This window comes from Perca fluviatilis, chromosome 19 (genome assembly GCF_010015445.1).
Source record: "Perca fluviatilis chromosome 19, GENO_Pfluv_1.0, whole genome shotgun sequence".
Lineage (NCBI taxonomy): Eukaryota > Metazoa > Chordata > Actinopteri > Perciformes > Percidae > Perca > Perca fluviatilis.
In genome coordinates this window covers 20,543,987-20,559,611 of record NC_053130.1, presented here as the reverse complement: position 1 = coordinate 20,559,611, position 15,625 = coordinate 20,543,987, and the positions used below count along the sequence as shown (strand labels likewise).

At 39.7% G+C, this 15,625-nt stretch overlaps 1 protein-coding gene across 2 annotated transcripts in view; it reads left to right on the top strand.

Moving 5' to 3' along the window:
• Window positions 1–3,187, top strand: part of wdr27 (WD repeat domain 27) — a 48,831-nt gene extending 45,644 nt beyond the window's left edge. For both annotated transcript variants that reach the window (XM_039782992.1, XM_039782991.1), the window contains exon 24: window positions 1,453–3,187. In XM_039782992.1, coding sequence (XP_039638926.1) covers window positions 1,453–1,566 — 114 coding nt within the window. In that variant the 3' untranslated portion in view covers window positions 1,567–3,187. The remainder of the gene's footprint in view (window positions 1–1,452) is intronic.
• The last annotated feature ends 12,438 nt before the right edge of the window (window positions 3,188–15,625 follow it).

Sequence of the window (15,625 nt, the reverse complement as noted above, 5' to 3'; positions counted from 1 at the left end):
GGGACGAGCATTGTCATCTTGGAGGATAGAGTTTGGTCCCAGACTGTGGAGATATGGGATGGCCACTGGTTGCAGAATCGGGCACCTGATTGTCAGCACCTGGGGGTACCAGAAGCTCAAAACAAGAGTCAATAGCAACAGCAAAGAAAAGCTGTTTGGCAAATTTTTCATGGGCGCAACCCACATACTCAGCGCTGCTGCTCATCCCACAAATGCATGTTCCTTACAAATGGGGCACCATTTGAGAGGGAACTAAACAGGCTTTCCAACGGTATAAGATTTATTGCCAAAAAGCATTGTTACCACAGAGAAATAATCTACCAAACACAAATTTCCTTACTTTTTGGGCTAAGTTTAGTTGTTTTCCAAGCTGTCCACTGTTAATATACTTTAAAAAGACACTCTGTCTTTACAACCACCTAAAAATCTCTGAAATCACCATAAATGACATTAATGCTACACAGCAGATCTGATCATTCACCAAGCATTTCCATTTACTTTGCAACTTGTTGAGTTGTTTTCAGTTATTTTTGTCATCATGTAGGATTTGTAAAGTCCTTTAAGACGGTGGGATTAAGTGTAGTACAAATAACCTTGGGTTTAAGTTGTATGAAATAGATCTGAAATGGTTTGTCACACACCCTGGTCTTAACTGTCACGTATGCTTGAATATAGAGTGAAAATAGAGCCGTCTGTGAACAACTGTCTTGAATTATGATTGTTCCATCATATCATATACTCTACTTTGAGCAGCTGCAGATATGAATATGTATCATTCTGAACCCCAAATCGGTTTCCTATTGCTATTGCTGCTGATTGGCTGTCAGGGTGTTGAGGTAATGTTCCCTCACCCTCATCTGCTCTACTGGCTGATAGAAACAGATGAGATAATCCTCCCTTCTTGCTAAGAAATATAGTGAAATAGTGATTGTTTACATGTGTGCTTGTCTGTGTACTGCAGCCACATGTTGGTTACTGTGTGTGTGTGTGTGTGTGTGTGTGTGTGTGTGTGTGTGTGTGTGTGTGTGTGCGTGCGTGGCGTGCGTGCGTGCGTGCGTGCGTGCGTGCGTGCGTGCGTGTGTTTGTTTAAATGGGTGTGTGGGGGGATGTTAGTTTATTGATGTATGTCTTATTAATGTCTTAACAGTTGACTCACCATGACTAGCACTGACAGGAAACCTCAAGATTAAACAAAGTTGTATAACAAAGTTCAGGCCAGGAGTCTTCATGTTTTTTGTGTTATATGGCAGGTATGGAAAATCAAGAATTTCTAGGAGAAACACAGTAATGATCTTGACCTCTGATGATAGTCTTCTTTAAGGAAGCAGGTGTGCTGTTCTGCAACTTGGTTGTCTCAATAGAGAGTCCTGAAAAAGAGTGATGTGTGACACAGTTCCTAGGAAATATCCACAAAAGCTGAACGTGATGCCATTTTTTTTCTGTCTCTCCTAGTTGCTAACTGGGACCCTGGATGGGAAGCTGCGATTGTTTCAGTCCAGCAGTGGGGCCCTTCTGTCTCATGACACCAGTGCTGCTGTGCATAGCATCCCCAACATGACTGCATAATTACAGCAGGCTGCTGCAAAGACCATGCAGGTTTCATTAAAGCAGTTCCAACCCCTGGCTAGGATTTTACTGGGAAAGAAGAGAGTAAGGGTTTTGTTTTTAGTTCTTGGTTAAATCAAGACCAAAAATAGACAAGTTTAAAGAGGTTTTGTTTTCTTGTTATATGTGCCTGTGGTGTTCTTTTACGTCTGTGCTTCAAATTGTAAAAAGGAGCCATCCATGTTAGCTCACTCATCTTTGTTAAACTTCCAGTATGTACTTCATTATGATAGCTTTTCTTTGACTGGGATTCAAAAGGATATGAGTGGTTTGATTGAATATCTTTCATCAAATTAATTTAACCACATTATTGTGATGCAATGAAGTGACACATACTCAATTACACATAATTACAGCTAAGTTTGCCAAAAACTATTTTATCAGCCGTTATTCCCATCCATCCGTCCACATTCTGCATGGACAAGCATCAGATTTTCTTTGTTCAGTATGTGGAACAGATGTACTTATGTATCACTGGCTGTGACCACTTAACATATCAGCACACAGAGCTATGACATCAACTGGGTGCAACCTCTTTGGCTGCCAGACACACAGATGCTACTACTGTTTATACTGACACACCCATCAGCATTGTTTGAGCTATACATTTACTGTTCTCACCCACAGTTGCAACAAAATGTCAGCTACAACTGACTACAACTGTTATAGTAACAGAATAAAAATGAGGGCTCTGACACTGAAATTTAGGATTTAAAAGTGCTAAATCATTAATAATATGAATGTCAAGTATAAATAAATTGTTAGATCATTGTTATATGCCTGTGGAAATTATTCACTGTAAAATATTTGTCTCTTTTCTGGAAGGTAGTGGCTGTATGTATGTGGCTGTATTATTGCATGCCGTTTGTATTGGGAATATGTAAGGTGTTTTTAGTTTCTATTATATACTGCAGTGTATACATTGAAACTATTATATATACATCAGGGCCTTATTGTCACATAGTCAAGATACTTTGCAATCTTTAAATGATTTTGCAATCTGAGATTAACAATTTACAAACTTGGTTGCCAGCTAACAAACTCAATTAAAGAAAAGTCTTACACAAGGGTCTTTGGTATGAGACAGAACCTCAACTCCAAATCCAAGTGTCTGGTTTTAGTTTGTTATGAAGGTACATCTCTCCAAAAAGTTAATGAAGTTAAATATCTGGATTTATGGATTGATTCCGGACTTACATTTAAACCACACATTGATCATATTTTAAACAAAGAAAAAAAAGAGTAAATTTGCTATTGGTGTGTCAGAAATAGACTGGCTTCAGAACTTACATCAACAATACTGGACTATGCTGAAGTTGCTGATCAAAATTCTTTTGAACCAATCCTCTTCATCTCAATGCCATCTAGTTCCTGTGTTGTTTTGTAATGCTTTGTATGTTCTTGTAAGTGTATGTTTTGAGACCCCCTTGTCAACAATCAAACAGTTTATGCAATACCTTAGTAACTACTGGTGACTACATGATGTATGCTTTCAGGTTTAATCTAAAGCTTTTTCCTTCTCAGTTTCAGTGTAATTCCACAGTCAATGACTTAGTAATAAATCCAGAAGACATTTTACCGGCAACCACTTGATTTTCTTTAATGTTAAGAGATAGACACACAATTTTCACTTTTTCATGCCCTGAAAAAAACTACTACTATTTCCCTCTGTGCTGCCATTATCGCTGCTGACGTGAGAGGCTGAAGGAAAACTTTACCTATCTGGAATGGAATGAAATTTCAAGCATTACTCATCCCAAGTTCATTCGGAAAAGATATTACATTTGACGCATTATCTGACACTGACGCTGATGATAGAATTATAAATCCACTGATAGGCTTCCTTGTCTTAACTCCCTCAGTCGTAGGTGAAGACTACTGCACTCATCTCTGCCTTTTCCCCTGTCCTATATTCTGCATTTGATTTACTCTGTGTTTTTGGACTGTGTGCTTTACATGAAACTGAAGCGGACCACAGATTGTTCTCTGCGCACCACCAGCCTCAGCTGAGCAGATAAAATATAGCTTTGAAGTTGCACAATATTAGCTGCCAGGTTTCCTATCACAAAATCTGATGGTATACATTATAAAGAAAGCAGGGCTGAGGCTGCATAGAATTTATGGGGTGGTACCTATTGTTTGGTCAGACACCACATTATGCATTGTGTGTGTGTGTGTGTGTGTGTGTCTGTCTGTCTGTCTGTCTGTCTGTCTGCGTGCATGTTTTTTTATGCCACAAAGATAGGTATGTACTGGCAAGATCGAGTCTGCCTTGTCATGGTAAGCTTTAGTGTTCCTGCAAGCAGAAGAGACTTTCTACTGGAAAAAAACATAACAAATTGTCTTTGGAGTAAATTTATGTAGCCATGTTCTTTCTCCATTTAATGTGCTGGAATGTGTGTGTGTGTGTGTGTGTGTGTGTGTGTGTGTGTGTGTGTGTGTGTGTGTGTGTGTGTGTGTGTGTGTGTGTGTGTGTGTGTGTGTGTTTGTGTGTTTGTGTTTCTTTTGAAAGGAGTTAGTATCTTCTCTTATATGAATTAACCTGCAACAGCCTGATTCAGTGAGCACATGTTCACAAACCAAAGTGATATATTGATGTATGAGCACTTTCCTTGTCTATTTGAGGTTGCTGTGGGTGTACTCCCTGCATTGATCTCACCTGTAAAGAATGATGTGTTTATACTTGCATATAAAAGGATTCCAAGGATAGCCAACCCGAACATCATAACACATTCTGGTCCTTGTCATTTAATGTGACAGAGGGAAGAGCTTAGTCTGCATCCAACTTTGCAGAGTACTAGGACACTGTATAATGTATATGACAGCACTGAACAGAGCAGAGTGTCATGTTGGGGGGTGAGATACACTGCAGAACTCCCTATCTAGTGCTTTATTTTGCTTTTCATCATCTACAACTGAAATTCAGTCTGTGCTTTTTTTTATTTTTTTTATTTAACCGGATAAGCTGATTGAGAACAAATTCTCATTTGCAACGACGACCTGGCCAAGACAAAGCATAAACCTGCGAGACAACATAGAGTTACAGTTAATACATAAAATGCCAGCGACATCGCCTGTGAAATGTTTTGGTAGCCTCTCTGGCCTGTGGCCTGAGCTTTGAATGCTTTACTTTCCCAAATGAGTATTTCCTGTAGGAGAAAACCAAAATATACATCACATTAATGATCCCCCAAAGACCTCTGAGGATCTCTGCTCTTTTGTTTTCATGAACTCAGTGCAACTCATAGTCAAGGGATGGGGATATTTGTGCACATGTCAAAAACGTCTGTCATATAGCTGTGACTCATGCAAGTGTCAAGCAAAGCTTTTCTTTATATCATATAATGTTCTAGAAATTATTTAAAATAAATTATAGGCGACCTAACTGATGAGAGGTTTCACATGCAGACTTAAACACCATGGTGTAAACTACTACGGGGCTCAGAGTACATGATATCAGAGGCTGACCCACAGCAGCACAGAGCACTAATGCACGCACAACTGTACTCAGACAAATGTCACTCGGCCAACTCATAGCAATAATTAATGACTAATATATGATCAACCAATCTCACATATACATTTTATGCAGTGGTGGAATGTAGTAACATTTACTGTACTTGCATACAGTACAATTTGCAGGTACTTTATTAGAATATTTTATTTTCCTGCTACTTTCACTGCCTTTCAGATGGTAATATTGTACTTGTTAATTAAAATCAAGTCTGTCTTGACCAAATTCAAAATAGAAATACTGCTCAGTTAATGCATATATATAATACTATGATAGGGTCCTTTCAATACAATTCAAACTTGAACAGCAATAATAATAATAATAAATTGAATTTATATAGCGCTTTTCATGGACTCAAAGTCGCTTTACAGGGCAGGGTAGATTATAAAAACATAAAAAAACAAAACGAGCAAACAAAACAAGTAGAACAAAACAAGATACAGATGAAAAAGGGAGGGGGGCAGGTGGACTATGGGTAGGCTGAGGTGAAGAGATGGGTCTTGAGGCGGGACTGGAAGATGGTGAGGGACTCAGAGGTGCGGATCTCTTGGGGGAGGGAGTTCCAGAGCCTGGGAGCTGCTCTGGAGAAGGCTCTGTCCCCAAAACAGCGAAATAGCCAAATAGCCAATTAAGCTAAAGAAAGAAAGCTATGCCACCTGCAGAAAGTCAAACACCAAAGAAAAGGTTAAAGTAATATTTGAATAGAAGCTGTACAGAAACACCATGGCAGTGAGCAGTGCATAACACCAGTGATGTCACCAAAATTAAGTTTTATCAAAGAAATAGTTGCACCAAATGTCATCATGACATCAATTTACATTACATTAAATGTAAAAAAAAAACAAAAAAAAACATTTTCCCTCTTACCATACACATGTTCATCTTATATTCACATACTGTACATATCTTTGTGTATGTTAAAGCTTTCAACTTTTAAAGAAACGGTTAGCCGGCCTGTGTTTCTCCTTATGTGGTCAACAAATTAAACTGAGTCATATTTTTGGCTTGAATGTTACAGAACATGAGTGTTCAGTAACTCTTATAGTAACTCTGTCTGACTACAGTAGACAAGGTAACTGTAAAGGATGAACTGTTAGAGTGACTAGTGATATTGGTGAAATATCCAGATGGAGCCAGTGCCACACAGGAAGAGGGAAATCAATGTCTTTGTACTTGACTCTGTCCCGAGCTGCTGGGCTGCTGTGTGCACACAACAACGGAAATACAGATTAGTAGCAGATGGTGTCATCCAGGGTACAAGGCATAAACATTCAAATGCTTATTACTTAGATAAATCAACACGAGACCCTCATGGAGTTAGCGGGGGGAAATGGGGAAACCAGGGGCGCGTAACACGAGGGGCCAGACCGCTGAACTATACTGGGGGTCAGGAGCCCCGTCGAGCTTTTGAAATCCTTTCAAATTGTTAACTTCTTGAATAACATTCTTGATCTATAAAAATTAAATGAGTTTGCTCCATTAATTCCTGACTCTCTTTAAGCAAATACCCACCAGAGCCATGAATCCTGCATTTGCTGCAGAAAAGGACATTCCAAGTTTTCATTTGAGTCAAAGAAGCACTTTTGTTAAGTGCACGATCTTTTTTTCAAGGTCTTCGTACGATTAAGACAATTCGTCAGCTCCATTAAGCCAAGGTGCAAGGATGAGATCAGATTATGGTTTGGCATCTGAGTCTAAACCATCAAGTGTCTGCATATTTCTCAGGCCCCATCAACCTAAACTCCAACCTCTCAATGACATAAAGATAGCATTTCAACATCAACCTCTACCATTAGCAAATTCCTTTGTTTTTATGACTGAATTTATTTCCTCAAAGAGGCAATTTTATGTTTTCCTCTTTAATCATGTTTGACCAAGCTGGAGAATTAACAGCACATGTGGTTGAGCTTAACTTCAGTGTATGGATGTGATTGGTACACATGTCTCTGTGTGTAGCGTGTTAATCTTTCTGCTATCAATTTGTGATATCACTGTTACATAACACTGTTATATAAAACCTAGCTTCGGTTCCTAATCTTTTAATTCTGCAATAAAATGTACAAACAAACAAAAAGGCTTTAAGGAGAATGATGTGATCAGAGTAACTCAACAGGTTTAGATGGTTTAGAGCAGTGTTTGAAACGAATCAAAGTGAGCAATATAAAAACCAGAATATATCATCTGTCATTCTGTACTTGAACTTAGTTTTCAGGTAGTGTGGTTGCAAACCAACCATGTCTATCACCTGCCTGACTAACTTAACTTTGAGGAATAACTTCAGGCTGTGGCATTACTCTAGTCTATTTCATATTGTGCCAGATTTTCATACCTTTGAATGAACTCAGCAAACAAATTCAGCAGCAAGGAAAATGTCTCAAAATCTAGTTTGCTCCAGCACTGAATGCGCTGGCTGTTGCGCTGATGTAGACAAATGTTATTCCTACACCATGGCTGCATCACACTCATTTACCCTGAGTGCTTAAAATTCACGGTGAACAGACAGAAGCAGGATGCCAGCTGCTAAACCTGGAGTTAATAAGGCACAGGAAATTCTCCTCTGGAACATTTGGTAACGTTGCTACCTGCACATATCCTCAGTGTGTTTTTAATAATTGTGTTCTTGTATCATAGTCCTAAGAGCAGTACATTCTCTTCTCAACTCTTCTCAACGATATGTAAACCCAGGTGCTTAAATTTTATAACTGTGCCAACAGCAATGTTTAACCCCATTTTGCTGTTAAAACAATATAAACATGCCATTATTGCTCACATTCATTTCTACCTCTAAAGGATAGGGCTGGTGATATTCCATATTTTTCTTATTCTCAACAAATCCCATGAAAAGACAAAAAACAACAATTGGTCCGACCAACAACAATTGTCTGTGTGGCAAACGCCTGATATACTGCACCTTCTTCCTCTGTACTATCATGGACCTCCTTGTTGTCCAAAATCTATTTAAAAAACATATCAATGAGCCAAGTCATTGCATTGGTTGACATATTTCTTCATTATGATGAACATGGGCACTGTAGTTTCTAACATTCCAACTTACACTGTCCTGCTGCCATAAATAGCACTCACTTGAATACCAAAATACTAAATATTTTTGTTGAACAGAAATTACAGAAGCAAAGTAAAAAAGATGGACAGACAAATATCTAAAACAAAAATCTGATAATGTACGATGTGCAGGGTCCATGAATGCAGTCTCAAGCAGGTAGATAAAGGTTAATGAGAATGGTAGTTATAAAGAGGTGCAATTGTTCTGGCACAGGGTTTCCTGGAGCATCAGCCAATCACTGTAGCGTGTTAGGTATGGGCCAGATATGATGCAGGATGGCAATTTTCCAAAAAGGGCTAAAAGGCTTTGTAGATAGATAACCGATGGTTATTATGCCTCTCGGAAAGGGAAGGTCAACTAACTTTATTATATAGAATGCATCGGTGAATGTAATAAACCTGAGGGAAGAATGGTAAATGAAATCTAGTGGCCTCAGAGTGGAGGCAGCAGCATGTTGATAAATGACATCCCTGTAATGCAAAACTGAGAGGAGATCTGCTTCAACAATCATCTTCCTACACATCAGCGGGAAACTGCTCTTTTTTCTGCACAAAAAGCCAAGCTTCTGTCATAGTCTACAAACATTTCTATGTGATATTTAAATGTGATTTGCCCATCGAGCCAGAAGTCAAGATATTAAAACCAGTGAGAGTGGACTGTCCTAGTCTTAGTGAGGACTCTAGCAGCAGTGTTCTGAATCTGCTGCAGCTGTCTGGTCAACCTTTTTTGAGAGACCTTTAAAGAAAGATTACAGTACAGTCCTGAAGATAAATGCATGGACAACTGTTTCAAAATCCTGCTGAGACATAAGTCCTCTAATTCTTGATATATTCTTGAGGTGATTGTGGGCTGATAGTTAGTCTCGCTTTGCCAGACCCTCCACCAAAGTGCGCTGGAGGAGAGTCTGACTACTCCACATAGCATTCGGGGATGGGAGGAAAACGTGCTCTGGTTTATTGGCATTTCTTTAAACCATCTTGGGCGGCGCTAACCACCGGAGAAAAGCCGCGCTGCCGCTGCAAAATAGGTTCGGAAGTACCTTGTTTTGGTGGAACGTGTACGTTTAAAAGTTGATTTTTGTCATGCAACAGGAGACTCAGATTGGACAGTTAGTCTAGCTAGCTGTCTGGATTTACCCTGCAGAGATCTGAGAAAAGGTTAACCATAGTCCTCATAAATCGACCAGAGTTTAAAATGCCAACACAGAAGTGGAACGTCAAGGATATAGACGGCCATTGAGCTGAGCACTGACTTTTAATCGTTCTTCTTTAGCCCCAAAAACAATTACTTCAGTTTTATCTTTGTTTAATTGAAGAACATGTTGGCAAATCCAATCACTGATTTGTCACCCTTCTCCTCTTAAAAGGAGGGTGACTGGAGTTTGACCTGAATGAGGAGAGGTGAATCCTCACAGGTGGTAGTTGGCATCAGGGACGGAGAAACTCTCTTGGCTCTGACTTTCTTCATGTTTTAATCTCTCTTCAGGTGGAGGTGGCTCTCTTTCAAGTTTTCTAGCATGTTGTGTTATGTCTTGTCATTGTTTAGATTCCTTTAGATATCCTTTGCGGTGGGAACAGATGGGTGATGCAGAAGGTAAAATAGATTTGAGGTAAACAATTTTACTCCTGACTTGTTAAGACAAAGTCCATCGGCCTTAAAAAAAATGTCTGTGGTTGAAATTGTCAATAAGGTGCACTGAATGGAGGGCATGTCTAGTTTAAAGCCAACAATCTGCTCAAGCTTTCAACTCCTCTTTGTTGTAGACAGCCACTTAAAAGTTGTATTAAGGAGCTGGGTTGTTTCATGGATGTTGATTTTGTTATGTAGTCAGAAATATCCATTCAATAACCAGTATCCTTGGAAAAAGAAAGCCTATACTGCATGTTGGTGTTCCTTGTGCTTTTTTAACATATTTGGCAGCAAAATCACCCACAATCACAGTTTGAGGCCCAGTCATTTGCTCTTCTTCTTCTTGCTTTCAGCATTACTCTCGGTCCATAAGCTGCTGTGTGTGGATGACAAGTTAAGCAGGTCATCTGACGGAGATCCAAGGTCCTGCAGCAGAAGTGCAAATCTGTTTTCAAGTTGTACACTTGATTTTTGGGGAGGTTTGGTGCTAGTTCTCCCTTTTTGCAGCTGTCTACGGCTTTGTCCTACTGAGCATAGGGGTTGAATGAGGCTTTCTTCCTGGATGGTAGTGCAGGCCAGCCAGTAACGTTGCCAATCTCAGAGCCCTGGGGTCTGACTATCACTCACCCTCCCATTTCCCAGGGAGAATATTTATTGTCAAGCCTTACCAAGAGCGTTCCAGAGAGGACTGCTACTTGCAGAATTATTGCCTGACAGGCAGCCCCCCTGTTTCTTAGAAGTCTAGTTGGTGCTAATAAGTCGTGTGTAAGCATTATCTCGTTTTCCACTGTCAGCTAAAGTGATCTTCTTCCCACGCAGTCCTTCCACAGTAACTTTTGGTTTCAAGCACTGCAGTTCTCTGTAGAATTTTGAAGAAGTCCTCCCTGGAGAGGTGGTGCATCTTCCAGATAACTAGCAACAAATGTCATCTGCATATACAGATAGGCCACCATCGACTTCCTAAAATCTATAGCCTTGTAAGGCCTTTAGAACAGAATGTGCACTGACAGGCTGAAAAAAAATAAAATAACTGGAGGTAGCCATATGTGTATGGCCGCTATGTGGAGGAGGGTATTGAAAGCTGAACACATATAATTTTTTATCTAATGCTACAATATATTCAGAATTAATGCTTGGAGGTAAGGAAAATGTGACATTTTTTAAAATCATAATTTAATGCCTTGCAGAATTTGGGTGGGTCCAAATATAGGAGCTGGTAAGTAGCCGTAGGTAGTATCGCTCTAGCTGCAGTTGTGCATTTATTCCTTGGGGGCCTAAGAGCCGGCCAACTGGATCCTGTGTATGGTGGGCTTTTGCCTAGGTAGCATTTCTCTCCCCGCTCCCAGGTTTATAAGAGGGTTAAAAGTTAAACGTAACAGTACAGCAGCTGTAAAAGCTGAAACAGTGAGCTAAAAGATGCTAAAATGCTCTGTAGCATTGATAGGACTTGCAGAATAGAGTTCTCTGTGGTTTTGACATTACTAGGAAGCTATGACATTACACAAAGTTATTTGATCCATTGTTAATATAAAAATATAGATTATTGCAGCTTTAAAAGTACTAAACTCTTAGCAGCAAAATGTACTTATAGATCAAAAGTAAGCTACTCATTATACAGGTAGAGTGACCCTTCAGTCAGTCAGTGTTAGATTAGTACATACTGTATTATATTAATGGATTATTGTTACTGATACATTCATGTGTAAGCAGCATTTTAATGGTGTAGCTGGTTGAGGTGAAGTTTTTTTAATTGCAGTTTTTAAATGTCATATGGGTACTTTACTCATTTACTGTATACATAAGCCTCATTTTAAAATCTTGATTTTCAAAGTAACTTGAAACTATAACTGGTGCAAGGAGCTTTGGTGTGAAATAGATGTGGTACTTTAACATAGTTATTAACTTGAACATATAAACTTGTTTAGTTTAGAGTTTAAACAGGCAGCGAAGCTTCAGCTATACTTCAGCACCTTCTGTGCCCAGGGACCCAAGGCCAGAGCTCCTCCTCCTCCTCTCCGCTACACTGAAGAGATCTCACTCTCACTTTGTTCTCTCTCTCACAACACTGTTCATGGTGCTTGCTTTCACTGTCCATACACATCAATCTTTCTCTAGGTCCTGCTTTGTTCTTCCATCCAGATGTCTTAGTCATACTTGCGCATGTTCTCTGTAATAAAGGATAATTCTCACAGTTCTTAAGCTCTTTTAAATTTACTCAATATATCTTACTGCTCTGTCGTAACTCTACACGTCATCAGCACAAGGAGCAAAATGGGAATCTGTAAGTCATTACCAAATGATTGCATCTCTGAAATGAAAATGCAAATTGTGAGAAAAGAGGAAAGCGGAATGGTGATTGTTGTTATGTAATTCCCCATCCATTAACCTAAATGCAGGTAAGTATGAGTCAACGTACATTTAGGGAAACACTGCTATTACTAGTACTTTCTTTCATTTCATACAGCACTCACATTTATTTGAAGTTTAGAACTCCAAACTTTGTGTTTCAGACATGCACTTTGGGGACATGTTGCTTGTGTTCAAGTCCAACAGTTCAAATACACATCTGGGGATAAGTCGTAGCCCATTGACTGGAGGCCTGATTACATCACTATGACAGGCAACGTTGCATAAAGCTGGCAGTGTTTGACCCTCGCTAAACATGAGCAACCAGCAGGCAATTAACGGGGTTCTCACAGCCTGCCATCCTCCAACAGTCCTGCAGGCAACAAAGGAAGTAAACCAGATTCCCCCTGTTCATCCTTCCGCTTAGGATATTGGCTAAGCACACAAACAAAGGTTTGGCAGGTTGACGTTTTGAGCAGCATCATCTGATTTTGTACTCTTTGTGACAATAACATTGAAGTTTTCCCCTGATGCTGCGTAATAACACCCAGGAAATATTTTGCTGTGTTGAATTTACAAATCATGTATCAACCACTCCCACCCACATAGGTCACATATAAACATTTGAGAGGAGAACAAGACAAACACTGGTTATCTCACTTTGATGTAATGCCTGATCTCAGCCAAGGAATGTGAGCCATTTTTATGTGAAAACTGGAATTAGATGATTTGAAAGCAAACAGGTGGTTTCCTGGAAATAATGACCCTTTTTTTTGCAAGTTCTTCTAGACTCTGTATACAATGTGTTTAACTTCTTATAATAGTCCCAGTTTGCTGACAGTGTAGGGTGACTAGTGGACAGCATTAGTATGTCAATACCCAGTTAGAACCTTCTTTGGAGCCAGAAAGTCAAACTAGAAGTCCTGCAGCTTTGATTCATGATTCACGCTGTGTACAGATCAGCTTGAATGTTTTCCACAGCTTTCTTGCTCCCCTGTCGACTTCTCAATTGCCTCACAAAATCTATGAGAACAATTCATGAAGCTCTGTTCTATAAAATGAAGCCTGTTGAGTGACTCAAATGTTGCTGGAAATTACTACGTGTAACAATCCATCCCAGTATGAGAGGAAATGCTCTGTGTTTCCTCTATTTGAAATAAGAGCAGGACTTTTAGACAGTATTTTTAGGCAGGAGATTCTGGTAATATTTCAGGAAGCTGAGGGATATCGTAATGGTGTCATTTTAGCCATAATGAGAGGACGTCGGAGGTTAGAAGTTTTTCGAAAATGACATCACATGAGCCAGTAAATGCACACATTTAGTGCTTTTGTCATGAAATGTGTACAAACTGTCATTGGTTCACAAAAACTATTTTGCGAGTGAAGATCTATTTCTGCACAAGTCACTGTCTCAGTTTTCCAAATCCTTCTGCAGCCCAGAGGCTTTGATTGATGGTTGCACTGATGTGGCTCCATACATCAGCTATAAACAATACACTGTGTCATCAGGTCAAATGAACATGCATGGTAGAAAATAAGCGAGAGCACACAAGTGTTTAAATTGAGGGACGAGACAAAAACAAATGAAGTCAGTGACCGTGAAATTTAAGTGACCTGTGTTTGGCGAGGGAAACACTATAATATTTTGACAGTGAAAATTGCTATTGTGAGAACTCTTTAAGAAAACGTCTGAGTCCGATCTTTCTTTTTTTAGGTAGCATCACTGAACAGTTGTCTACAGCCGTGCAAGCAGCTCTGTGTGGCTGTACTTACAGCACAGCTAAATACAAATATCATCACTCTAAACCCAAATTATTGGATGAAAAGTCATTACAAGCCATCCTGAGGGGAACATTAATTGATGTGTGAACCAAATGTCATGGCAATCCATCCATTTGCTGTCGAGAATCTACACTTATACTTAAAGGTCCCATGGCATGAACATTTCACTTCATGAGGTTTTTTAACATTAATATGAGTTCCTCCAACCTGCCTATGGTCCCCCAGTGGCTAGAAATGGTGATAGGTGTAAACCGAGCCCTGGGTATCCTGCTCTGCCTTTGAGAAAATGAAAGCTCAGATGGGCCGATCTGGAATCTTGCTCCTTATGAGGTCATAAGGAGCAAGGTTACCTCCCCTTGGTCTGCTTTGCCTGCCTTTTGCCTTTCAAACGAGCAAAGTGGCAGTTGGTCAAGGCCACCCCCCCGCCCCCCTTCCTCAATAGCTACAGACACAGAAATGGCACATGCTACTGAAAGCTCATTGTGGGACTGGTTCTATTGGTTGTAATTCTGCACCAAGGCTGAATTTCGGGAAAGAGACTTCAGATACAGTAGTAGGAGACCACTAAGGCCTATATATAAGCATCCATAGAGCACCATGTCATTGGACCTTTAAAACCACATTGTCAACCTCATGGTGGCGCTAGAGGAACAATCAGTTACTTCAGTCTTACTCCACTGCGCTGTGGAGAGATAGGTCTGACAATGTGAGACTACTTGAGTCTGGACCAAAGTGATGGACCAACTGCAATCCCCAAAGCCAGGCCGTTGCTTTTCCACCCAATAACATTTTGCACATACAGTAAGGTGATATAAGGAAAGATTAATTTATTTAATTTGTATTGTCTTGTCTTGTATTTAATGTGACAAGACTGCCTGTTACATGCAGAAGTCTCTTCAGTCATTTTGGAAGAAACAATGTCAAGCTGGAGACTACCAATGATAAATAAAGATATCTCTAGAGAAGACTATAGCTAAATGGGGAGGGAAACATTGGCTTTGGAGCAACAACGATTCATTCAAAGATCATTTAATGCCATTACCATAATCACAAGTAAACCAAAGTACTACTATACTGTAGTAAGTGAAGAGCACAGTAATAAGGGCAGGAACGTCCAAAGAAAATGCTTCCCCCCGACAGATATTTAAATACATACTGTACATTATGGTGCAATTGTCATGCAAACAGAGCCGTCATTCCATGTGGGAGATTATACAATGGTATTTTACAATGCCAGCCATTCTGGCCAAATTTGTTTCATTGGTATGACTCAGTCTTTGGCATGATCAACCTAAATGGACTATTTGATGTAAATCCTAACTAAAAAAGGCCATTTTTACATAACCTCTTTATTTTCATCATGCCCAGAACTATTGTATTTAACAGAAGACGTGCGATTTGTATGTTACATGTGTCACTCTCTCCAGTTTTTGGTACTTTAAACATTTCAGGTGCCAGATTTACTTTTTGGATTGTGCTCCTGAGTCACACTGAACCCAGTTTTTGTTAAAAACACATAAACCTCCATGGTGAAGTCACAGCTTGGAGAAGAGAGCTGGAAACTAACCTAACTGACATCCATCACCTTCATTTCATGACTACTCCTGATCCGTGGTTTTAAAAGAGGAGTCCATGTCCATTCTCTGCTGCGTAGGTAAGCATTGGACATGGTGTGGTCCAAATCA